This window comes from Uloborus diversus, chromosome 1 (assembly GCF_026930045.1).
Source record: "Uloborus diversus isolate 005 chromosome 1, Udiv.v.3.1, whole genome shotgun sequence".
NCBI lineage: Eukaryota > Metazoa > Arthropoda > Arachnida > Araneae > Uloboridae > Uloborus > Uloborus diversus.
The window spans coordinates 83,506,800-83,533,490 of NC_072731.1; the positions used below are offsets into that span (position 1 = coordinate 83,506,800).

The 26,691-nt window shown below is 34.2% G+C and overlaps 2 protein-coding genes across 3 annotated transcripts in view; one reads left to right on the forward strand and one right to left on the reverse strand.

Annotated features, from left to right (window-relative positions):
* The window catches only part of LOC129234688 (cell growth-regulating nucleolar protein-like), a 51,091-nt gene extending 45,277 nt beyond the window's left edge, over nt 1-5,814 (forward strand). For both annotated transcript variants that reach the window (XM_054868733.1, XM_054868732.1), the window contains exons 7-8: nt 346-438; nt 5,673-5,814. In XM_054868733.1, the coding sequence (XP_054724708.1) occupies nt 346-438; nt 5,673-5,683 (104 nt within the window). In that variant the 3' untranslated portion in view covers nt 5,684-5,814. The remainder of the gene's footprint in view (nt 1-345; nt 439-5,672) is intronic.
* An 8,376-nt stretch (nt 5,815-14,190) lies between these two features.
* LOC129230726 (dnaJ homolog subfamily C member 10-like) overlaps nt 14,191-26,691 on the reverse strand; it is a 116,118-nt gene continuing 103,617 nt past the window's right edge. The window contains exons 16-18 of the mRNA XM_054865149.1: nt 24,363-24,491; nt 16,362-16,448; nt 14,191-15,313 (exon numbers count right to left, since the gene is read on the reverse strand). Of these exons, the coding sequence (XP_054721124.1) occupies nt 15,287-15,313; nt 16,362-16,448; nt 24,363-24,491 (243 nt within the window). The 3' untranslated portion in view covers nt 14,191-15,286. The remainder of the gene's footprint in view (nt 15,314-16,361; nt 16,449-24,362; nt 24,492-26,691) is intronic.

Below are 26,691 nucleotides of genomic sequence, written 5' to 3' on the forward strand. Positions count from 1 at the left end.
GGGGAAATATTCGGTTCTGGCAGGTTTTATTCGTATAAGCGGGGTATTCATTTATCTGTTACCTGATTAAGCGGAGGAAACAGTATTGTAATTGTCTCGCAATTTTTCAGAGATTGCACATTTAATGTATTTCATACTCTTTCCTGAACAGAAAATGTTTTTTTTTTTTTTAATTAAAAAAATAGTTCCTATGAATAGTAAATCTCTAATATTTTTCTTGAAACAAAATTTACTAAAATATAATGCTGTGGCCAAAAACTTTCTTTTTTTCTTCTCTCTCTTTAGTATATTTATGATAACCTCTTTAACTTTATTTTCAAATTCTTCTTGTTATAATATTTCTAGATTCCTCAAATTTTAATTGGTCTTCTGTCATGGAAGAAATACTGTCCAACAGTTCTGAAAAATGCTATGCCTGTGAAGGAACTCAGAAAACAGGTAAAATATCAAAAGAAAAAATATTTAATGTGTGATGTTGAACATATGTTTTAGCAGAGATTTAAAAATCATTGTGCTATTGCAACTATCTGCTTTTCCCCCCAAAATTATAAAATATAATTAATAATGAAATCGATAACTAAAAATGTTTTAAATGTATTTATTACATCATTGCTATTCCTTAATTATTACCAGAATTCAATGCTACTTTTTATTTGCAATTAAATTTTCCACTGTCCCAGCAAAAATACTTTTTTCTGCTGGCAAATTTACCAACCCAGATACAGACACACTACTTTTTCCGCGGAAACGCGGATTTCCACTCCTCCCCCCCCCTTAATTTTATCATTCCTGAGATCAATGCAAATTTGCATTAATATTTTTATGGGGGGGGGATGACTGAAATGATAAAATGTTCTATGCCTTCCACGCAATGATCATCAAGTTTTGAAAATATTCCTTTTGCGAGAGATGTCCTGCTGCGCAGACGCATATGAGCTTTGATATTAGCGGATATCCATTCTTGGCAATAAATCGTTCTCTCTCTGACACTTCTCCACTGCTGGTGTTCAATAAGTGACGTCACTTACCAAACAGCCACAGCTATGGAACGATAGTGGAGTTCGAAGTTCACCAATTTTCTTGGCGCCCTTGCTGGCTATTTATGCGCTGATCACCCTGCATGAGTGACGAACTCTGTGCATTGCATGGGAAAGCAGGTTTCAGCGATCATCCGTGAGGAGATTGCATATGTGTTATTTACATTAGTCTTTTTTAAAAGCGATCCAATATTTCTTGTAAAAGTCGTTTCAAAATGCTTTTAAATTGCAAACAAACTTGGTTTTTTTTTCTATTCACATTGAATAATTCAATTTGACAATGTCGAATGCTGTTCCCGACAGCGGTAAGCTGTCGTCTGTATAAAGAATGAAGACCAGGAAGTAAAAATGCATCATTTATTTAGTACTTTAAAATCCAAAGAAAATGGCGGACTTTGCCTAAGCATTTTAACGAAACTAAAAACAACGTCCAAGATTAAAGCACAAACTCCAATGCCCCACCGCATGCGAGGCAACACACGTCTTATCCCAGATACCAAAAGTCTTCCCTGCGAGAGCCACCGCGATCACAGCTACGGTGCACCCTCGTGGTCCGCCAATCACCGAGATCCGCAAGTGAGATCATCTCTTGATCATCACCGGCATGCATCATCTACGCCGGAGGAGCGCTCCGATGACATAATGCACTTCCATTAGGAACGATGTGTGCTTCGCTCTCACCCTCGGCAATCGGCAAAAACGGCGTATTCTGTGACTGCGGGAGAACTTGCCGATCTTTGCATAACATAAGTTACATGACATTGGTAGCTTGGAAAAAAATTAATTCTGATATGAATGGTAGGCGCAATCAGTTAACTTAAAGTTCAAATCACAAGAGGCAAATGTTTTAGTTGGAGACTCTATCAAGAAAACAGATGTGAGCGGAAAGGCACTGTGATTTGTGTAATGATTTTATTTACTATGGGAAACAAGGATTCTCGGCAATTTCTGACAATATAAAGACAAAAAGCATACTGAAAAAGTGTTTTCGAAGAAACTGAACTATTCATTGCCTATCAACTTGTTTTGTACTCCAGCAGCTAATGTTTCTACTATAGAAACAACCAAGTCTTCAACTGCAATTCCTGTTCAAAATGTACCACTTACCGATCGAGTTTCGAATGCTGAAACGATGATACTAGGTGTTCTTGCAAAACCTAACTTGCCCTTCTCAATGGCTGAAGTCCTCATTGATGTCAGCAAGACATTATGAGGATAAAAAGGCTCTTAATCATTTAAATATGAAGCGTGCATCAGCCACATATAAGATAAGATTTAGTGTTGCCAAAACGTTCTCTATTATTCTAAAGAATCCACTATTGAAAACTTGAGAAATCATAAATTCTCCTTAAATATTGATGAAGCTACAAGTAGTAACAACATGCGAGTATTATCACTCTTATGTAGCTGTTTTTCACCACAAGTAGGGAAGGTTGTTATTGAACACTTAACTTCCCTCAGTGTTGTATCAGTAACATCTGATAACTTATGCAAAACTGATAACTTTCTTGCCAAAATTTGCTCAATTTTAAGCACAAAATTTGTTTAAACTAAACTATTCATTGCCCATCGTTGGATGTCATGTTATGATGTTGCAATGAATATTTAATATTTATATGATGCATTGACTTTATATTTTTCTTTCTTAAATACTTCAGACACTACTTTATTTTGCAATCAATTGTTCCATATATCGAAGCAAAGGATTATCTTCCTGTGGCCGTTCAAGGATAAAAACCATGCAGAAAGAGTCATACAAAAAAAAAAAAAAGACTCATGATGGTCAGAAGAGGAAAATAAGGATATATGAAAAGCTCTTCTTTTATAGGAAAAAAACTTTAATGACACTCCTTTTTACAGTGCTGCATTGCCACAATTGAAGAAATATGTAATGGTATATAAAATTAAAGAACCAAGAATTTATAAAATACATGATGAGCAGACGCAACTCTTTCTTTACATGAAATACACCGCCAGCTCAGTCAGCGCCGGACTGAGCTGGCGGTGTATTTCATGTATTTCTGCCTTAGCCCTGGCTATAGGGCGGTAACTTACTGAATAACTCTTTCTTTACTTTTTGTCACATTTCGTGGCTCCAGAATTTTTACAGCCAAATAAACACAGAGCTTTATTGGAAATAAACCTAAGTGACACAAAAGTCCTTTTATCTTTAAAGAATATGTTCACTGGTTTAGGTGCAAGAAGCTTACTTTCTCAGTGCTCTAGTGATATAGTGGAACAGTTTTTATCAACAGTACAAAACGCTTACGTAAACTGTGGGAAGTATCTGCAAAAAAAGTTGCTGCTGAATGACAGTTTTCTTCAATGTGTTTCTGCCATCAATCCTGCATTTAGAGGACAGCAAAGTACTTTACAAAGTCTTCAGTAACTTCCTTCGATAGTATCTAATGTCGTAACTGTTGAAGAGCAAGCTAAATATGAACAGGAAATTTTCTAGTATCAAGTTGATGTATAACCAACCTTATGATGAGCCAACATTAGATAATTCTGGCAATGATGTTGCAATTCAGGGGCAGCTCCAGGGCCATGCAATCCGTGCAGCCATACAGGAATGTTTTATTTTTCCCTCTAGCTATTTTTCTTGGGAGACTTTTTTTTTTAATTTTTATTTATAAAAGCATTTTTCTACTCATGATTATTTAAAAAATTTATTTATTTTAAATCAGTCAAAATTCCGCCACCCTAGCTGCTGCGCGCCTGGGAAGAGCCACTCCTGCCAACCCCTCATTACGCTACTGATTGCCCTTCAATGTACATTATTAATCAAGTTAAATACAGTTGTACATATTTTTTTATCCAAAAATTTATAATGTTCTTCTAGTTCTGTAGCCTTAAATATAAATTTGACTTAATGTAAAATTACGTTAGCTATTCATATTCAATGCTTTACATTAAGCTAAAAAGAAAAATTAAACATCAATTAAAACTTTTTCATTCTGCAGCAGTTAGGGCTAATATTTCATTCAGTCATCTGATTAACTTTTTTTGGTGAGTAATCTGTAACATGAATCTTGAATTAAAATTATTTAAACAAATGTTTGATTGTATTTATGACTATAAGTCCATTACCATCTAAAGTTTCTAAAATCTTTGTGAACAATAAAATTGGGGAAAAAAATGTTATTGAATTTAAAAAAATCAATACAAAAAATAACTAGTATGTTGTGGCCATCACGAAACTTTCTTCTATATTTTTCTTTTTTTTCTGATCCCTCCCCATGCTTGACGAGGAAGCAATATTCCCAACAAAAACGAAATTACACATGCAAAAACTTGACGACCATCCCAATGTCTGAATTATTGCAAAAGCAAAGCAAAGAGCGAAAATTGAAAGTTATTTTAAAAGCCTTGATTGAATTAATTACGAATATTTTATTTGTTAACAAATATAAGATGGCAACAGTTAAAAATTTTAAATCGAGATAATATTTCCGATCATTTCCATACAATTAAAATCACGAGAAATACGCAGACGACAATCTATTACGATTTATCTTTCTTATTGTTGCATTAATAAAACTATTTTTATTCGCTAAAAAATAATGATAATAAAAATAAATCAGCACCTCTTGGCGCGATTGGCGCCAAAATTGAACCAAAGCCTGTTTACATATGGATTCACATATATTCCAAATTTCAACCAGAACGTAGCATTACTTCTTGAGATAGGGCACTCACAATGGAAAAAAAGAACGGGCGATTGCGCTACCCCCCTTTTTAGCTGTTGACACCAAAATAAAATCAGCTCTTATACCCACTAAGGGCTACTTGCCGATAAATTTTTCTTTCATTCCGTTCATTATTTCTAGAGATACAGCAGTCACAATTGACGACAAAAAACGTTCTATAGCTCAAACCCCCGTTTGAGTTATTGACACCAAAATTGAATCAGCACCTGTTCCTGTTAATGGCAACATATGGACCAAATTTTGTTTGATTCCGCCAGTTACTTCCTGAGGAATAGCAATCACGCGTAACTCAAAAAACGTCCCATTGCTCCACCCCCCTTGGAGGAATTCGCGCCAAAAACCAATGGGCACAAGTTCACATAGGGGCACATATGTGTACCAAGTTTCGTTCGATTTCATGCGGTAGTTTTTGCTGTAGAGCGGCCACAAAAAACTGGTCACGCACAGACGTGACACACATACACACACACACACAGACAGACAGACATTTTCCAAAAATAGTCGAAATGGACTCAGCACACCTCAAAACGTTCGAATCCGTCGAAATTCGAAAATTTGCACGAATCCAATACTTTCTTATATATATTAGATATAGAAGAAAGTAAAAAGGACAGTATTATTTTAACTCCTTTTTTGAAAGTATATTAATTACTCTTAAATGTTAATTTCTAACGTTTTATTTGTTCGCGAAAAGTTCAGCTTTTTTTCTTCATCAAGCGGTAGCATGTCTGCAGATAGAAAATATCTATAACGTATCTGGTATCACAATGCCATTGCTAAGGAACAGAAAGGATCATTTGATTCAGAATGTTAAAATCAAAATAAGAAAGGTCATTATGTAGGAAATTTTATATGATTTGCATTGTTTATATGATTTGCATTTCTTGTTGTTATTATTTATGTATTTATTGTTATTTTTTAATAGGTTACTGCTAGGTACAAATCTATTATGAAGGATTCTAGTAAAATTTCTGATGCTGAACTCAAAAGAAATTTCAAGAATGTTTTAAACAATAAGGAGTTGTTTCACTTGTTTAAAAATGACAATGGTTCATTAAATTAAATCATTTGGCTATGCTGTTTTTATTTTATGGATTAGTTTTCATGATAAATGCATTTTACTCAAACAATCAGTTCCTTGTTTTGAAATATTTTACTATGCCAACCTTTTCCTGCTTGCTCAACTTATTTTAGATTCTTTTGCATGCAGAAGTAAAAGTTGCTCAGAAAATACAACAGCAGTTTTTCATTTGAATTTTAACCAGTAGAAGCCTACTACGTACCAATAGTTATGTGTGAACCTGAATTTTTTTTTTCTATCATTGTTACTTCTTTTCACATGTAGAGGAAGTATAAAATTGAAAAAAAAATCACTCCAGTTTCAACCCATCCGCTACAGGGCATATTTTAAGGACTGTGTGGGCAACTCCAACTTCCTCGGAAAGGGGGGGGGGGTGTAAATGTGCAGTTTATGTTAGTTGAATAATCGTCAAAATAGAGTTGGGGTGTGAAAATTGGAATTAGGGAAATTATTGCTAATGGTCGTTTTGTTCGATAGGAAAAGAATGTAAAGAACATAAACGCTGCGTTTAAAATAGTTCAAACAGTCACTGAGTTTTTGATTTTTTTTTTTTTAAATTTCATTCATTATAATACAACCATTCATTTTCATTTTAATACAACCAAATTCAAATAACATTGTCTTTTTCAAAAAAAGGTTTCATATAAAACCTCTCTTTGTAAAGTTCAGCTTCTGGTTTTCCTTCTCTTCGGTTTTTAATTTGCAGAAATTTTATGATGGATGGCCGCGGGTTGAAATAGGCCATCCCACAGCCATTTAGAGCAATATTCAATCTTTTGTTTATTGTTTCAATTGTCGTTCCGGCACGATGGTCCAATTTGACTGTATTATAACTGGAAACTACCCGCTCCACCTGCATCGAATGGGGAGTTGCCACGATAAGTGTGCAAGACATCGTTGTTTAATAGTTTTATTTATTTAAAAAACTTTTGCTTGTGGGAACGGTTAGGGGTCATGCTTCCATTTTTTACAGAAAAATAAAAAATATATAGAAACACATAACCAATAGAAAAATTTAGGAAAATGTAGGTGGGCAATTTTATTTGACTGTGTGGGCAATTGCCCAAAAAAACCCCATTAAAATATGCCCTGATTCGCTGATGCATATGTACCTAAAACATGTGGTCGGCTGAACGATCCATTTTGACAATCCCCCAGTTAATTCTCTTGAATTTTCTGGAGATGTATGTATGGTCAAGCTAAGAAATGGACCTAAATTAGATCATCCCTATCCATGAAAAAAAAAATCATCAAAATAAGTTTACTAAAAGTGAAACACTGTGAGTTGACAAACGAGAAAAAAAAACCTACATACTGTGAACTATAAGTGCTAAGTACATAGCCATAGCCTGGATTATGTTAGGAAGGGGCGAGCCAAGAGCACAAGATGGTGATTTTTAGCTACCCCCTCCCTCCAATGTCATTTCCCCCCCCCCCCCCCCCCCCCCCCGAGGTGAGACTACGACTTGATGGTGCTGCCCTTACCTATCTTGCTTCAATTTCATTTAATTTATAAAAAAAATTAGTGAATTGTGCTTAGAAGAAAAGGATACATACCAAAATTTGTAAGTCATCAATAGTCATTGAAATAGAAGGATGGAAGTGGGGGGATATAGTGATATTTCCCAGAATTTTCGAAGAAGTTTTAAGAACACAATTTTAATCAACCTTTGGCAGTTTTAGATCTGAGAACAGCTTTTCAAGTCTACCTCCGAAGAAATTTTTAAAATCCACATCAAAATTCACTATTAAGCTTAGTAAAACTAAGGGAAAAAAGGGAAGCTATTCTCTTCCTCAAATTTAATCAATTTTTTTTTTAATGAAGTCAATTTAAGGCTATCTTTGGTTATGTAAAAGGCCCCTTACAAATTAGTTTTAAAAATGAAATTTTAGCCCATTAGTTTGGTCTCTTGCGTTGTTAAGGAAATGAGGGAGGTTCAGATACTCTCTTCTGAAACTTATAGAGAATGAGGACCTAATAATATATTTCAGGATATTTTGATGATGCTTGAAGAATGGTCAGTGTTCAGGAGCTGTTACAGAAATTTTTTGATATTCAAGTTTCAAAAATGCAATTTTAAACTATATATGCTGAGACGTTCAGGAAGGAAGTGGTGGCTCTCCCCAGAAAGCGTTTCAAATTAAAATTCTAAAAACTGCATTTAAAACTTTTTGGTTAAAGGATGGGACGTGGGCTTATAAAAGGCTCTCCTTTAGAAGTTTTTTGAAATTTAATTTTCTAAACTGCAATATAAACTATCTTTGGTGACTTTAGGGATGAAAGTGAAAGTCAGAAACTCTCTTCTAGGGAGGGGCAGTTTTTCCCTTCCCTGCCCTCTGAGGCTACGCTCATACACAGTAGTGGTTTTCGAGATTTTTTCGGCTTAGTTTTCTCTTAAAATGCTTAAAAGGAATTTTTTATCAAATTAAAAAGAACTTTTTCTTTCCAGTTGATTTTTGTAAGCTTTCAGCGGCCGTAGGTTGAAAAGCTCTGAACTAATAAATCCAAATGAGCCATACAGGGTGAGTTTGATCGAATCTACCATACAAACAGGGGTGATAGAAGAGCCCATTATCGTGTCCAATACTTAACCATAACAAAAGATATGGTAGATATAAGGAAAATGAGTAAAAAAACAAAATTCTGAGAGAATGACCAATTTCTGAAATTCCTGTAGAACCTACACACAAAATAAATACATATTTGAAAAGAACAGACTAAATCCTACAAAATACCTCTTTTTCCATCAAGATAGTCGCTTTTTACAGCAAGCTACAAGCTTTGAAACATTGAACACACTCGGATTTAAGATGGTGCCAAAGTTTTCAATCAACATTTTCAAAAACAACCGTATGAGCTACAATCGGTCAAAGCTACCTATGCAGAAAAGTGACTCTTGGCTGGTTTTCTTTTTTCAACGAATGCAGATTTTTACACTGTTTCAATCGAAAGCCTTTATTTCTGCAGAACCTGAAGCCCAATATGATTGGTTGTTATATCATCTGAAAGCTAGTAAAATGGGCCAGTATTTTGGTAGATTTGACCGACTGTAGCTTATACGGTTGTTTTTGAAAATGTTGATTGAAAACTTCGGCACCATCTCAATTCTGAGTGTCCAATTTTTCAAAGCTTGTAGCTCTCTGTAAAATGTGACTATCTTGATGAAAAAAAAAGTCATTTTGTAGGATTTTGTCTGTTCTTTCCAGATATGTACTTATTTTGTGTGCAAGTTCTACAAGATTTTCAGAAAGGTCGTTTTCTCCTAATTTTATTTTTTTACTTATTTTCCTTATATCTACCATACCACGTTTAAGGATTGGACACGGTGATGGGTGTTTCTGTGCTCCACTTGGGCTCTTCTATCACCCCTTTTGAATCAATCAAACTCACCCTGTATATTGCTCATTTGTTGCAACATCATAATTTCAAAGTGCAGGATAATTGCTGTCATCTCTCTAGTATTTAATCAAAAATCATTTTCCACTAGTTATAACATTGCTAATGCTAATGAGCAATCTACACATTTTGATGCATCTGTAATCGTAATCAATATAACAATCATAATCGATTACCTTTTTTTACCTCCTATAATCATTGCTGAACTAGTAATTTTTTGTTGATGTGGTGACTCATAGTTATAAATGATTATGAAATAGTACTTTAATTTGAAATAAGCCTTTACATTGAGACTATGATTGCTATTGGTTTACTCTTTCATTACGAAGCGAACTTTCTATTTAAAAAAAAAAAAAAATCTGCTGTAAAATTATTTACATAATTAAGCCGACAGCTTTTTTGTGGTATATATTTTATTAAGCAGAAAATAGAGGCTTCAAAAATAGCAAGTCTTAAGAACAGTATATTTTTTAACATTTTTACAATACCTCTACGCATTGTTTTCATGAAAGAACATTACAGAAAATACAATAAAGAAAACCATTACATAAAACTCTTTATCAATAGGTAGTTAATCAACAAAGGTATCACATAATGTAGTATAATAAATACAGTAAATAAAGGCAATAGAAGACTAGAAACTGATTTAATGTAAATATGAAAATTACTGGCAAAATTTAAAAATGAACTATTTTATAAGTAGTCTTTTCTACTTAAAAAACTTTTCTAAACATGTAAATTTATTTATCTCAGCTGGCTTTGTTGATGTGTCTTAGAACTTTGCAGTACTTTGAGAAAAATAGTCTTTAAAACTTGTTAAAATTAACAAAATGCTCAAGTATGTTAACTAAAAAGTTCTAAAATTTAATTTGGACTTCATACAGGGAAAGTTTGCTGATTTACAGGTCGACATTTTCCAATGGTTTAGTATGCTTGTTTGTTTTTTAATAAGACAGATTTTGTAAAGTCTAAGAGTTTTGTAAAGAGTCTAAAAATGAGATTTGTGTGAAAGAAATATTAAGAACATAAACAAATATTGCTCCTTTCAAAAAATGAAGATCTGTTGAAAATAAAATATAGCTTTATTTAAAATATTGCATTAAGTGCATTCAATTCTTAAAAAGGGCCCTTTGGGGGTTTGGAAATTTCGAAAGTAAAAGTTCTTTAAGTAGATCATGTTGATGTATCACTTTGTTTTATTCCAGCCCCCCCCCCCTTTTTTTTTTGTCTAGGAGCAAAATTTTACTTGGTGTACAAAGGTATTAAAATAAGTAACTATTCACTTAAGCCTCAAATCTCTCTTTAAAGACAATAAATTTTATTTTTTCAAATTTGAAAAACATCATACAGGATGATGCTTTATTTACAGATTAAAATTCTTCTTTTATGTTTATGTTTGTCATAATCTAGCATTAAATTGTAAACCTAAGCTAACAAAGGAGTATCATCAAAGTAATAAACATTCCTTACAAAAATTCTTGTATTTGTAAAAAATAAGATTGTAATAACTATGCAAATATATGTTTTCTTAAAAATAAGTACAATACATTTGAATAGGACATCTAACTACCATTTTTTTTCTGCAATTTGACATGGAGAACTTAGGGCACAAATTTAGTGACCTTTTTTATGTATCAGGTGGTTATAAAATAAGTATCTATTTGGAGCAGTCTGTAGCTTGAAGGAATCATCCGATTGCAACCAAAATTGGAACTTACTAATCTAGAAGTTGGGGAAAAGCATGGTGCAATAAAAATTTTTAGTTGCAAAAATTGCCAACAGGTGGCGCTGCAGCCTTCAAAAAATAGCGCTGACCATGCAAATACTGTAGTAATCATGAGTAAATTAAAGAAGCAGTCATCTCTGCCAGTAACGTGGTACGAGATGCCTCTCAGTTTACCTGATCACGCTTTTGTTTTAAAGCTCAATTGTTGCGTGTGTTTTACATGAATTTAGGAATGCATAAAGGAAAAGCAAAGCAAGATTTGACCCAACCCAGTATTAGGCAGGTATTTTCAAACAGCCTGGCCAGCTCAGAAACATCACTCTAGATTAGTCGCATTCCACAATAGAAAATGTGGCACATTGCCTGGATTGTGCCTTCCAGCTCAATGATCAACCATGAACCTGAACTTGCACCGCCATGCGCAAGCGAAACAAGCCTGTAACCCTTTTAATTAAACCACCAAGCTTTACATGCTAATTCTTTCTTCTGTAGTACACATTAATTCAAAAACACCACCTGTAGGCAATTTTTGCAACTAAAAATTTTTAATGCACCATCCCTCTCCCCCTTTCAATATTAGTAAGTTCCAAATTTGGTTGCAATCAGATGATCCCCTCAAGCTACAGACTGCTCCGAATAGAGATACTTATTTTATAACCACCCAGTATAAAAATAGTAAATGTATGAACTGGAAGACAAATAACCAATCAAAATTTTGTTTTTGGAAGATGATATTTTTACTTGACACTAAACTGAAAAATAAGCAAAAGTTATAACAATTGTGCACTGAGCTATAGTTTGCTTACACGTTCATAACTTTACATAAACATAGATAAAGGTTTTTGAATGTTAAGAATGTTTTAAAAAATAAAATATGAACATTTCCTCAGCTGAAATGTATAGTTGGGATTTACAGTTAGAATAACAATTTTTAAAAAAATATGCATTTCATCACAAATCTATAGTGTGTTATGCACATATCTTAGCAAAAACAATAGCCTTTTATGCGTTTCACACAGATGAAACTAAGTATAGATTAATTTCACAATTGCACAGGAAGAAAATTAACAGTATTTATTATCATCAAGTTTTAATCAAACTGCATTTTTTTAAATGTTTTAAATTTATTTTGAGGCCATTCTTGATGGCAAAAGTAATTTATTAGTAGCTGAATGTGTAAAAACAAAATTCCTATTGTTATTAAGAATATTTAATGAAGTAATAAAAAATTGAATGCTCATTTAAGCATCTGAAAACTCTGAAATATTATAATCTCAACTAAACAAATTATCTAATGCTCAAGAGAACTTACATTTAATATAATAATAAATTTTGTTTCTTTTTAAAAACATCCATGTAAAAAAAAAAAAGCCAAGGAATAATTTTGTTTTTGTCTTTAAAAAATATTGCGGCATAATTTCAAACAATCTTAAAACATCTTTATTTTATTTCACTTATTCTCAAAATGATTTTTAAATTACCAAACCAAAAGTATCTATATAATTTGCAGAGATAAACAAGTGTTCAGTTGCATATGAAACACTCAAAAATATTGCACAGGTTTCAAAACATGGCTAACAAAATACAAAAACATACTTAAATTGTCAATGTTAAGTAATGCTCACAAATATTAAAATTCTTCTTACATTAATTAGGTTTCAAAATTGATAGGAATAATAGTCTATCTTATTACGATTTATTTGCTTCACTCTTATCTACATGATATTTACTTTGTTGTTCATCTTTAAGTCGATTGATGTACTGGAACAATACTTTAAGTGAACTTCCAATTAAAAATATTGATTTTAGATTTGTTTGCAAAAGGCATTATAATAAAAATATTTTCTTTGATTGCTATCCTTACTGGTGGAACTACTAAGATGTTTGTAAGTGATAAGAATGCAATTTAATTAACCATTAGCATTATTGCTATTGTCAATCTCGAAATTTATCAAAGTAAGCGAAATTCTAGCACTTTGGAACATTAAAACGAAATAAATATTGGTTAACTTTAGATATTTCCATTAGTTGCAATGTTTTCATCAAGACCATATACAAGGGGTTCAACTCCCCCCCCCCCCCCCGAAAAGTTCGGTTTGACATTTAAATATTCGTTTATGTTTTAAAATTTCCAAAAAATTTTGTTCCATAACTCAAATGTCTTTCTTATGTATATTAATTGCATAAAATGCTTTAATTTATGATGATTTTAGTGAATGTCCTTATTATCCCATGAAAATTAACAAACCATCAGACAGTTTCATGAAAAGTAAAAAATATTACAATTTCAACAAGAGTTTCAAAAAGTATCTGAAATTGCACTGCAGTATTGATGAACACATTTAAAATACATCAATAATATTTCAATGTATTTCGATATAGTAATTTTGAACTGTTAGAACATCTTAATGCACTACACTAAGACATCTTCACATTGAAGATAGTGTTTGATGAAAAATACGAATAGCAAATAGAAAATATCTAGTATTCCGCACAGTGAAATCACACAGGCAACGACACAAAATGGCGGACTGAACCCACGTGACTGGCCGCCTCCAATCGCAGTCGAAAGCGGCACTCAGTGCATGGATCAAAGTGTGTCGCCACTTAAGAGACGGATCCAGGGCTTTAGATGTTTGTAAGTGATAAGAATGCAATTTAATTAACCATTAGCATTATTGCTATTGTCAATCTCAAAATTTATCAAAGTAAGCGAAATTCTAGCACTTTGGAACATTAAAACGAAATAAATATTGGTTAACTTTAGGTATTTCCATTAGTTGCAATGTTTTCATCAAGACCATATACAAGGGGTTCAACTCCCCCCCCCCTCGAAAAGTTCGGTTTGACATTTAAATATTCGTTTATGTTTTAAAATTTCCAAAAAATCTTGTTCCATAACTCAAATGTCTTTCTTATGTATATTAATTGCATAAAATGCTTTAATAATAGATAACCCGACGACTTGAACATAAGCACAAATATGGCTAAGCTCCACATGAAAGTTTTTAAACCCAGAAATTATTTTCTGGTTACGGTTTTCATTTGTATCCAACCCTTTTTTAATGACCCTTTTTTTTTGTTTTGAGATGTAAAGAAATACCGAATATTTAAACTGATAGTAAAATTTTTAATTCATTAACTGTAAAAGGGCTTCATTTTTTTTTCAAATAAGCTAACTAATAAGCAAAAATAACAAAATATGAATAATAAGGTTTATGATATAAGAAAGAGAAGGGGGAAAATCTCAGCATGTCAAAGAAAATATTTAAAGTTTATAAATTTGAGTGAAAAGTCCAACAATTAAAATACTTTAGAATATTTAAAAATAAATAAATAAAATTTTCTGTCTTTCCCATTTTGTTGGTAAAACTACAAAAGAATCAAAATTATTTTTCTGCAGCTTTTGGAATAGGAGGATAATATATCTCACAATGCAACGTTTTGTATCTTTATAATTGTCTGAAACTGTTTAGTTTAGAAACAGATATTATTGCACAGTAGAATTCTTCTGACAGAAATAAGAATGCACATGTTTTAAAAAACAGAACTGTTACAACAAACTTATATTTGTGAATAAATTTTATATAATTTTATTCACATTATAAATAAAATTTATGTAAACTTGTATTTGCTATGTATCTATAAGTGTCTTTATTTATTTATTTATTTTTGCATCATGAATGATTACTCTTTCATCAGAATAATCTATGACAGAATCAAATGAAATAGAATGAAAAGGGGAGATATTAAAAAAATCATATTTAGTTTTTTTAAAAAAACATTGCTGTGATGCAAAACATATTGATGCAGAAAAAGCAATGAGTGCAATATCGATAATAATTAGTAGTCACATAACAATGCTGCTTATAAAATTGTATAAAATAAATGGAGTAAAGAATACATGATCGTTATCAAATATTTAAAAAGTTAAAATTTAGTTTATAAGTACTATTAATTACCAATAACCAATTTAAGTTTGGCACACTTTTCAAAAATTAGATGCCACAATATAGGTGATACATGTATGACACATAAATAATGTAAATAATTTATGCTGTGACATAAAGCTAAGTTATATTTAAAACTATAAATAATAATATTATTCAAAAATATATTCTAGATATCCATTTTTTTAATGCATAAAATTTTCTTTTATTACAAAATTCACAAAAGGAAAAACCGTTAAAATGAACCAATTCTGTAAATTTAAAAACATGAGTCAAGTACAGAAAATATCACAATAGCAGAAGAATATTAAAATGGAAAAATGATGAGACCAACATCAACTTTTTAGAACTGACAGTTTTAAATTTGAACTATAAAACAGAATTCTCATAATTCATCCTTCAGACGTTTCTCCTAAAAAAATAAAACAAAAATTAGTAAAACAATTTTTGGCAAAAATTTTAAACTCTATAAAAATACGGAAAGGATGGATACTTTGAAACACAGAACTCTTCAGTCTAGCATAGTGAATAACTGAGCCAGAGGCAAATGTCAACTCATTGAAGCTGAGAGTGCCAACAAACTTGTAGATAGAGTGAATCCATCTCATCTACCAGTTTGTTGGCACTCTCAGCTTCAATGAGTTGACATCTGCCTCAGGCTTGGTTATTCACTTTGCTAGACTGAAGAGTTCTAATAAGAACGAAACTGCAGTCTCTAGCTGTGATAACCGGGCTGTCTGGTATATTGCAAATAGTTTTGCCTTAGCCCTGGCTTAGGGGTCGGTAGCTTACTGATACAGATAATTTACTGTAACATTCCTATGAAAAATTACTTCACAAGTTTTAATTTTTTTTTATGTAGGTACCAAAATGCAAGTACAAATCATTAGTTTAATCAGCACATACAATACATATATGCGTCAAAATGAAAATGAAAGATCTTTTTTAATATTTTTTTTTAATTCATCATGTATCATTATGTTTCAATTTTGAAATATTTCAAGCCAAACATCATTCATTTAAATGATGTTGCAAAAAATATTTTATATTTTGATTAATTACAAAATACTATGCTTGGATGTTCATTAATTCCACAAATAAATCAGGTAACACATAACAATACATTATATGACTAAACTAATTAGAAATGGAAATGCAAATATAATGGTCGAAAAAGGATTATTTGCACTCAAAAATTCTAGTAGATGATATTTTAATCCTGCACACAGATTTGTGACCATCAACTGTAGGAACATCGAATGAAATACCATAAGAAGTATGGATTAGGACAAAGAATACTGAAAAATGTAAGGAACAAGTAAAAACAATTTTCAGTTAGCACAATTAAAAAATAACTATTAACTTAGCACAGGTAAATTATAAGTTTTTAGTCAAAATGAAAAATGAAGAAGAAAAAATATTCTAATAAATTGAAACATAAAACAATTAAAATATCATACCGCAATATTAAGCTGTAATGTTCTTTCAAGAAAGCTAATAATTTCTTGGGGAGTTAAATTTACAAGCTCTATACCTTCATAGGGATTCTGAAAAAGAAAAAGTAATTTGTTAGCGAATCAACAATGTTTTACTATGTTTAAAAATAAAAGATTAGGGGTATGTTCGAATAAGAGTAACAAGTTAACTTGGCCGGTTGATTTGATGACGTCAATGGTTAGTGCAGTAAATGTCCAATAGAAGGTTTTCACATATGATACGCTAACCGGTAAACCTATTAGCACAGTTATTTGGTTTGCCACTAGTGCAACCAGGTTAACTGCTTGCTTTATGCAAACATACACTAATCCAGGCGCAATTTGTTTCTTTACTGGAGTATAGAGAAGCTTCATTGTTGTAATTGTGATTTTATACCAAGAATTTTCATGGTTACGATTTTTGATAATTATTGCTTTCAATCCAAGCTAATATCAATATAACTTTGCATTTTACTTTTTGTAGGCTTCACTACATTTATAAATATAACAGCTATAATTTCTCCACAATGAGCTATATTTAAAGCTTGAGTCATGAATTTAGCTTTTCCCATACACTTTTTGCAGTCAATTGTTTACTGTAATTTAACTCTTTAACTGTTAAACTACATAAAAGTACATCAGATTATCTGTATTTTTCTTAGTTCTAACAGTAAGACTAAAATTAGAAAAATGTCTCTTGTTTTGAATATTTTTCAAGAATTTGGGATTTTATTTACAACCGAAATTGTAAAGCTAGAAATGAAGAAGTTAACTTGTTTCTTGTCAAGAATAAAAGTACCTTCATTTTGATTAAATCAAGCAGGGTTTCCAACCATGGAGAAACGAATTGAGAAGTAATTTAAAATATTGTTACAAATTCTGTAAATAGTAATTATTGTAGTAACGTTACCTGTAAATAGTTTCCCGTAATGAATATACAACCCCGTTTCATTCGGCTGAAGTATGCGACCCCCTATTTCCTTTTCTTTTCATTGATAAAATTGGATAACGGTCTACGCATTTCGAGAAGCAGTAAGAATGTTGTAGAAACTTCTTCGATGTTTATAAAAGCGTCCTGCGTGATAAAAAGTGGAGTTTCGATTGAGATTTCGAACTGAGAGCGTATTTGCTCTGTTTATTGCGAGGCATTTCGCTGTGTTGTTTTCGTATTTGGAAGTAAATACGTGTGTAAACGTTGAGTTTACGGCGTTGTGTGATAATTGCTTAATTGCTGATGAATAATTTAGCAGTTGTTAACGATTTCTCCTGTACATAGTGTAAATAAAGCTCCTGTGTTTTTATCAAGAACTGTGTCTTCATTTCAAGAAAGCGAAGTCGCACCGAATCCGTTACAATTTGGCGCCCAACGTGGGGCTACTTCAGGACTTTCTTGCAGTAAGTGTGACTTTGGACATTTTTTCATAAAGACTTTTTAAATTTGGACTTTATTTTTATGGTGATTACTCACGCAATGGATGAACAATTAAAACAACTTCTTGACGCAATCAACTCTGTAAAAAATGATATGGCGGCTAATCAAGAACAATCAAAAAATGATATGGCGGCTAATCAAGACCAATTAAAAAATGAATTGACTGCAAATCAAGTACGATTGAAAAACGAATTGGCGGCTAATCAAGAACAATTGAAAAATGAATTGGCGACTAACCAAGAACAGTTAAATGGTGATTTAACTGCTAAAATTATTACAAGTCAAGATGAAATAAAAAGTGACCTAACATCGATGAAAACCATGATGGAGAATCAACTAACCGCCATGGGAGATAAAGTTGATGCTCTGGAAGAAAAATTTGATACTGTGGAAGAGCGTATCGCCAATGTGGAAAATAAGTTGGAAGAAGAAGACAAGAAATTTACTTCATTTAAGGAAGAAATAATTAAAGACATGGAAAGGAGATTGGCGACCGCGGAAAGCAGCTTTGTACAGTTTTGCGCTCCCACATCTGTTGCTCGACCGTCCATTAAACTGGCCACATTTGATGGGAAAAGTTCGTGGCAGGTGTACAAGACCCAATTCATGATAGTGGCGGAAGCGAACGGATGGGACTCTGCTACCAAGGCCTGCCATCTTGCAGCATCCCTGAGAGGTGACGCAGCGGACATTCTTCAGACCCTTCCGGACAGCCAGCGCCTGGATTTCGCCGCCCTCACATCTGCGTTGGAGCTTCGCTTCGGTGAGAAGTGCCAGAAAGATTTCAGCCGACTCCAGTTGAAGTCCAGTTTCCAGAAAACCGGGGAAACCCTGCAAGAGCTAGCGGCGGACGTCGAGAGACTGTCTCATCTTGCTTTTTGCGACTGTCCTGCGGATGTTCGAGACAAACTGGCACTCAACTACTACATCGACGGGGTTCGAGATCCGGAAATCCAGAAAGCTCTACAGATGGCGGATGTCAAAGACCTGAGTTCTGCTGTTTGGTATGCGATGAAGTTGGAGGCCGCCCAGCAAGCAACCCGTGTGGGTCGCCATCCCACCCGAACACTGGAAGCTGATGAGTCTGATTCCAGGTCGTCCCATCTCGCTGAACTTGAGAGACAACTCGGTGACTTGGCAATACATCTGAACAGCATAACAGTCCAAAAGAAACAAGAGCAGAAGTGCTGAAAATGCGGTAATGAAGGGCACCTGCGAAGGAGTTGTCCGGCTCGCCAAGCTACGTGAGGGAAGGAAATTACCACCACCAGAGCTCTGCAGATTTCCTCTTCTAGTAGCAGCAGTAATGGACTTTTCATTTGCGCACATGTAAATGGGAACCCCTGCAGACTGATTGTCGACACTGGAGCCAATGTGACAATCGTTAGGACAGATGTGGCTCGTGAATTTGGATTGAAACTGTTGTGGACATCGCCACGCGTAAGTCTCCAGACTGTGACAGGTGACAAAATTGAGATTGAGAGTAAAGTGGACTTGGAAATAGTGTTTGGGAATGCCACCTACCATCATACGGCATTCATTGCTGATATCACGGACCCCTTCATTCTCGGATTGGACTTTTTAAAGAAATACGACTTCACCCTTGACTTCAAGACTAATGAACTGCACTCGATGAGAGAAGACATAGCCATCTTCAACGTTGAAAATGATGTAAAATCCACTCATCAAATAATAGCCCAAACAGATTTATCGATTCCCTCAAGGTCAGAATCATTGATACCTGGCTCCATTGAAGAAAACAACAGCTTTAGATTCGGCCTCATTGAATACCCTAACCTAAACAATAACTTAAAAGGAGTGCTGGTAGCATCTACGCTTGTGGACCTTTCTAAGGATGTAATTCCTGTGAGAGTCGCCAACGTGAGTGAAAGGCCAAGGAATATCCGAAAAGGTGAAGTGTTGGCAACTTGTACTCCAGTAAACTGCATCATTAGAAGAATCAATTCCCCCGAGACTGTGTCTTCTGAGTCCTTGACATCGAAGTTAATTGATAGTGCGCCATTATCGAAAGATCAAAGAACTGCTGCGGAACAATTGGTGGAGGACTTCAAGCATCTGTTTTCCTCTACATCGGAGGATGTTGGCCGTACGAATTTAACGCAGCATAGGATTTACACTGGAGAACACCCCCCTATTAAACAGCATCCAAGACGACTACCGTTCGCTAAGAAGGAAGAGGTTGAAACTCTCCTGAAAGAGATGAAGGAGAATGATGTAATCGAACCGTCATCCAGTCCTTGGGCCTCTCCCATCATCTTGGTCCGAAAGAAAGATGGCTCCACCAGATTTTGTGTCAATTTCTGACGGCTGAATGAAATCACCAAGAAAGACAGTTACCCTCTTCCACGGATAGACAACACCTTGGACACTCTTTCCGGACACAAGTGGTTTTCGACTTTGAACTTGAAGAGCGGCTACTGGCAGGTTGAGATACACCCTGATGACCGAGAGAAGACAGCGTTTACAACTGGACAAGGCTTATGGCAGTTTAAAGTGATGCCCTTCGGCCTCTGCAATGCACCAGCTACGTTTGAGCGTCTTATGGAGACAGTTTTAAGAGGACTTTCCTACGAATCCTGTCTGGTCTACTTAGACGATATCATCATCGTGGGACGCAGTTTCGAAGAACATCTGGCAAATCTTAGGAAGGTGCTGCAAAAGCTTAAGGAAGCCAATCTGAAGTTAAGCCCGTCCAAATGTAATTTGTTCCGCCGGGAAGTGAACTACCTTGGTCACATCATCTCTTCTGAGGGTGTACAAACCGATCCAGAAAAGGTATCCGCGGTCAAGAGTTGGAGTCGTCCCGAAAACATCCATCAGCTGCGAAGTTTCCTGGGGCTCTGCACGTACTACAGGAAGTTTGTAAAGGGTTTTTCCAACATTGCACGACCTTTGCATAAGCTGACGGAGAGCAAGCAAAAGTTTGAATGGTCCAAGGAATGCGAAGATGCATTTCTACGACTGAAGGAGGCTTTAACATCAACGCCTATCCTCGCCTATCCTCAGCCTGAAAAATCCTTCATCCTGGACACTGATGCGAGCAACGAGGGCATCGGAGCTGTTTTATCCCAAGAAATTGACGGAAATGAACATGTCATCGCTTACTGGAGCAAATGCTTATCAAAGTCGGAGCGAAATTACTGCGTCACCAGAAAGGAGTTACTGGCCATAGTGAAAGCTGTAGAACACTTCCATCATTACCTCTACGGCCGAAAATTTCTGCTTCGGACAGATCATGCCTCGTTAACTTGGCTTTTGAACTTCAGGAATCCAGAAGGCCAGATAGCCAGGTGGATACAGCGGCTCCAGGAATATGACATGGAGATCAAGCACCGAAAAGGGTTGTCTCACGGTAATGCAGACGCTTTATCCAGGAGACCCTGTCCTGAGAACTGCAATTATTGTTTCCGAATCGAGAAACAGTATGGAACGACTAGCCCTACTGCCTATCAGGTGACAGTGACTCCAACATCATCAGAACCTGATCCATGGAGTGGTGACCAAGTTCGAAAAGATCAACTTGAAGACCCCGACATAAAACCAATTTTGGAGTTCATGGAAAGTGACAGTCGATGCCCTAGCTGGCAGGACATTTCCATCTTCAATCCAGCAACAAAAAGATACTGGGCTTTATGGAACTCACCCCATTTACGGAACGGCGTACTGTACCGAAAATGGGAATCTGATGACGGCAAAACATCTAGGTGGCAGTTACTACTTCCCGGATCAAGGATTTCAGATGTTCTGAAAGAAATACATAGTAGTGCGACTGGAGGACATTTTGGTGTCTTGAAAACCCTCAATAAAGTTCGGGAGCGCTTCTTCTGGAGCAAGGCGAAGGATGACGTGGAGAAGTGGTGCCATTCTTGTGACGTCTGTGCTGCTCATAAAGGACCGAAGAAGAGAAGCAGAGGAAAGCTACATCTGTACAACATTGGAGCTCCTTTCGAACGAATTGGGATCGACATCCTGGGTCCTCTACCAAGAACTGCTGATGGGAACAAATACATTCTTGTTTCCATCGACTACTTCACCAAATGGCCGGAAGCATATCCCATTCCAGATCAAGAGGCTACCACCGTAGCAGAGACTCTAGTCCAACATTGGATCTCGAGATACGGAACACCTTTGCAGATTCATTCTGATCAAGGGAGGAATTTCATCTCTGCTGTGTTTAAGGGCCAATGTCAAATTCTCGGAATTGAGAAAACTAGGACAACACCACTACACCCACAATCGGACGGCATGGTGGAGAGATTTAACCGCACAATCCTGAATAATCTCTTGCTTATGTTATCCAGAAATCAACAGGATTGGGACAAGAAGCTACCTTTGTTCCTGCTGGCCTACCGCAGTGCTGTCCACAAGACTACCGGATATGTCCCATCTCAGATGCTCTTCGGACGAGAGCTAAGGTTACCTTGTGATCTCGTCTTCGGTCGTCCTCCGGATGCGCCTGCATCGCCTGAGGAGTACATCCAGGATCTCCAGGCCCGGTTGGAAGACGTTTATAACTTCGCACGAGAGCGAATCAACATCGCGGCGGAGAAGATGAAGACCAGATACGACACAAGGTCTACTGGACATGAATTCAACGAAGGCGACAAGGTTTGGTTATGGAATCCCATCCGACGGAAAGGTTTTTCACCCAAGTTGCAGTCGCATTGGGATGGACCCTACAAAGTCCTTAACCGACTAAATGACGTCGTAGTGAGGATCCAAAAATCACCTAATGCAAAACCTAGGGTTGTACATTATGATCGGTTAGCCCCATACTATGGCTCTAGTTCATGAGTATTACGTAAACAACCATGGTTGGTAACATAAAAGTTGTAGATAATTTTTTTGCTTTTAATGTTAAGTAATATTTCTTGTTATTATTGTGTTTCCTCTTCATTATTGGTTGTTATTTAATGTGTGTATTTGTGAACTTGTGATTGAAGTTTGCACCCTTCCTGGGGATTGTACTGCCCGGGACGTGCAGTCCTTAAGAGGGGGGCAATGTTACAAATTCTGCAAATAGTAATTATTGTAGTAACGTTACCTGTAAATAGTTTCCCGTAATGAATATACAACCCCTTTTCATTCGGCTGAAGTATGCGACCCCCTATTTCCTTTCCTTTTCATTGATAAAATTGGATAACGGTCTACGCATTTCGAGAAGCAGTAAGAATGTTGTGGAAACTTCTTCGATGTTTATAAAAGCGTCCTTCGTGATAAAAAGTGGAGTTTCGATTGGGTTTCGAACTGAGAGCGTATTTGCTCTGTTTATTGCGAGGCATTTCGCTGTGTTGTTTTTGTATTTGGAAGTAAATACGTGTGTAAACGTTGAGTTTACGGTGTTGTGTGATAATTGCTTAATTGCTGATGAATAATTTAGCAGTTGTTAACGATTTCTCCTGTACATAGTGTAAATAAAGCTCCTGTGTTTTTAGCAAGAACTATGTCTTCATTTCAAGAAAGTGAAGTCGCACCGAATTCGTTACAATAATGCGGAGTAGTTTGGTATAAAAATCAATAAAAATAACTAAAACCACTTGTCTAAAATTGTTTTATTGCTTTAACAAATCATTTTAAGCATAAGTATAAAAATAATTATTTTTAAATTAATAAAACAGCTTTAAACACTATCTCAATCTTTGAGTATAAGCTCAAGTATTTCAATATTTGTGTTTCAATTTCCCAGATTTACATGTTTGTTATGGTAAAACAGCAAAATTTGAGCTTGAAAACTTTTGGCCAGGAAACATAGAGCAAAAGGACTTCTTTGCGGAGTTTCATCACTTTTGCGGAGAAACTCTGTAAAAGTGGCGGAGCAGTTGACAACCCTGAATCAAGCAAACTCTATGATTTGACAATCATCTAAGGCAAAGTGCAATTCAATTTTTATTAATAACTCTCTCCTTTTTCTTGAAACAGAAAACAAATAAGAAAAAGAAGAAGAACCAGAACCTCAACAGTTCTCAGATTTTTGGTACGAAAAGATTTTTAAATGGTGTTTCTTCTTTGATAAAAATATATAAATTTCTCCTATAAGCATTATTGTTAAAAAAATTAATTGATAAAAAATACTGTATTTATCTCTGTTACAAAAACTAAATCAACAAAATTTTTGCACATACTCTTCCTCAAAAACTTATTTTAAAAATATTAGCTTAATGCAAATTTGCCTATTAGTTTGAGTCTTAAATTTCCCTGTAAATGTTAGTTTTTTCCCCCTTGGACTGTTCAAACAAAAAAAAAATTGCAATTAAGTGACCTACTCAGACCAACAATTAATTGTTCGAATCAGACCATTCTTTCAAAAGTTATTAGGGTAAGACAGATAAGACATTTCCTAATTCCAAACACTAAAAGATACTTCATTTGCTTAATACTTTTTTAAATACATATTTTTATGATAGATTAAGCCTTTTTTTCTTGATTTTTTAAAGCTTTTATGAAAAAATAATTAAAAGCACAAACATTTAAAAGAAATACAAAAATTAAATATTTAAAAATTTTCAATTCACTTTAAAATAGTTCTAACATACTTGTGATCTGTGACTTGCTTTCCCTCTGTATAACAATACTGTAGGGTAGGCTCGAACAGATGCACGATTGCATGCATTTCTTTGCTCATCACAATTTATTTTACCTGTTTTAACTTTGCCTTTCAATACCTGATGAATAGAAAATAATAATTACTCATAATAAAAATTAAAAAAAAAACAGTAAATTCAACAACAATGCTATAATTAACCGTGCCATGCTGTAAAATACACTATCTATACTAGAAACAAACCATACAAAACTACTGTAATTGAAAATATTTTTAGTTAACACTATAAATAATAAACTCAATACAATAGTTTATCTTTAATATATATATATATATATATATATATATATATATATATATATATATATATATATATATTATCAAAAATTAACATTATTTTTATATACATGGAAGAAGTAACAAAAAAGCATATGAACATTTTTCAGCTACGATGAACGAGATGGTCAACTATTTGCATAAAGTTACCATAAAACAATGGTATTATCAAAATGAAATTGAGCACAAAATTTGATGATCCTGCCAATTTCCCAATTATCGAAATATTCTTTCAACATTTTATTTGTTAACAAATAAAAGATGGCAACAGATAAAATTTTAAATCATTGAGATTTTTCCAATTATTTGCCAACAATTACGATGTGTGAAAAACTTTATCGAGCAGAAAACATTTTAATGTGATTTGTCTTTCATAATGTTAATTTAATTATGTGCAAAAGATGACCAAAATCAGCCCCTTCTGCACTGATTAACAACAAAATTGAATCAGCTCCTGTTTTACATGTATTCCAAACTTTATCAAAAATGTAGCATTACCTCTTGAGATAAAGCATCACTCACAAGTACTAAAAAAAAAGTTTCTATTGCTTAATCCCTTTTTAAGCTAGTGGTACTAAAATTAAATCAGCATTTATACCATCTAAGGCCAACATATGGACCAAATTTTGTTTGATTCTGCCTGTTTCTTCTTGAGATATAGAAGGCATACGTAATGGTGAAAATGTTCGATTGTTCCACCCCCTTTAAGGAATTGGTGACAAAAACTAATGGGCACCAATTCACATGGGGTTAGTTCACAAATGTGCATCAAATTTCGTTTGATTTCATGCAGTAGTTTTTCCTCTAAAGTGGCCCCAAAAAACGGATCACACACACATACATACAAAGACGGGAATTTTCCAAAAAAGGTCAAAATAAAATATCAGACCTCAAAACGTGCAAATCTTTTGAAATTCGAATATTTTCACAAATTCAATACTTTTTCCTATATACTAGTTATAGAAGAAAGTAAAAATGAAATTCTGTGCAACTTTTATTTATGAAAGTTTACGACAAAAGCTTAAGTCTTTGCACTAGATATGTATTTATATCTTTCTGCAGGAAAATCTACAAGATGTATATTTTTTCATTTCAAAAAGAAGACGCAAGAAAGCACAGGTGTTCTGTGTGGGTTAAACTCAGCTGGTTAAACAAAATTACATCTCGGTGTTTGTAATTTGCTCAAAATAATTGTGCTTTTTTTTATTAAATTGTATTTTGCTTTATGTATCATCGGTATATTTCATGTATCATTAATTTATAAATCTTCTACAAAACAAGAAGTTCCGTCTAGAACTATACAAGACTACTTTCCCGTATACCCATACTACTTTCTAGTACCTGATCAATATTCTCAAAAATAGCTAAAATCGCAAATTGTTTCCAAACATATTTTTGCTAATTTCAAGGAACAAAGTATTCCTCACACATCTAAAAAAAAAAAGAAAAAGGCAGCACCTTTTAAACAAAGCAGCTAATACACTTTTTTCCCTTAAAAAAAATTCTTTAACAGCTTTCAAAATGAAAAAATAATAATTAAAATTAATAAGCTTATTAAAATAAATACATCATATCAAAAAAAAAATCCTTTCTTTTTCCCCTGTTGCCAAAAATAATTTTTTAAATGAATTAATGCACTTACCAAAATAAATAAAAACAATAAAATGTCAACTTAAAGAAATACTTTTCAGTGTCAAAAAAAAATCGTCTGTGCATATCGTTATGTAGAAACATAAATGACTTCGAGTTTATTCGCCGAAAACTGAATACCTAAATTAAAAATTTAGCGTGAAAATAAAAACAAATCATATCAACAATAATTATTTCACAGTGAAAACCATAGCTGCGGAGTCGGAGTCGATCTCATTTTGGGATAAAGGAGTTGGAGACGAATATCCAAGAATCGGAGTCCGTCATTTGTCCTCCGTGTATAAATTTTTGCCAAAGCTACAAAGTCTGAGTCGGAGTCCAATTAATTGTCGGGC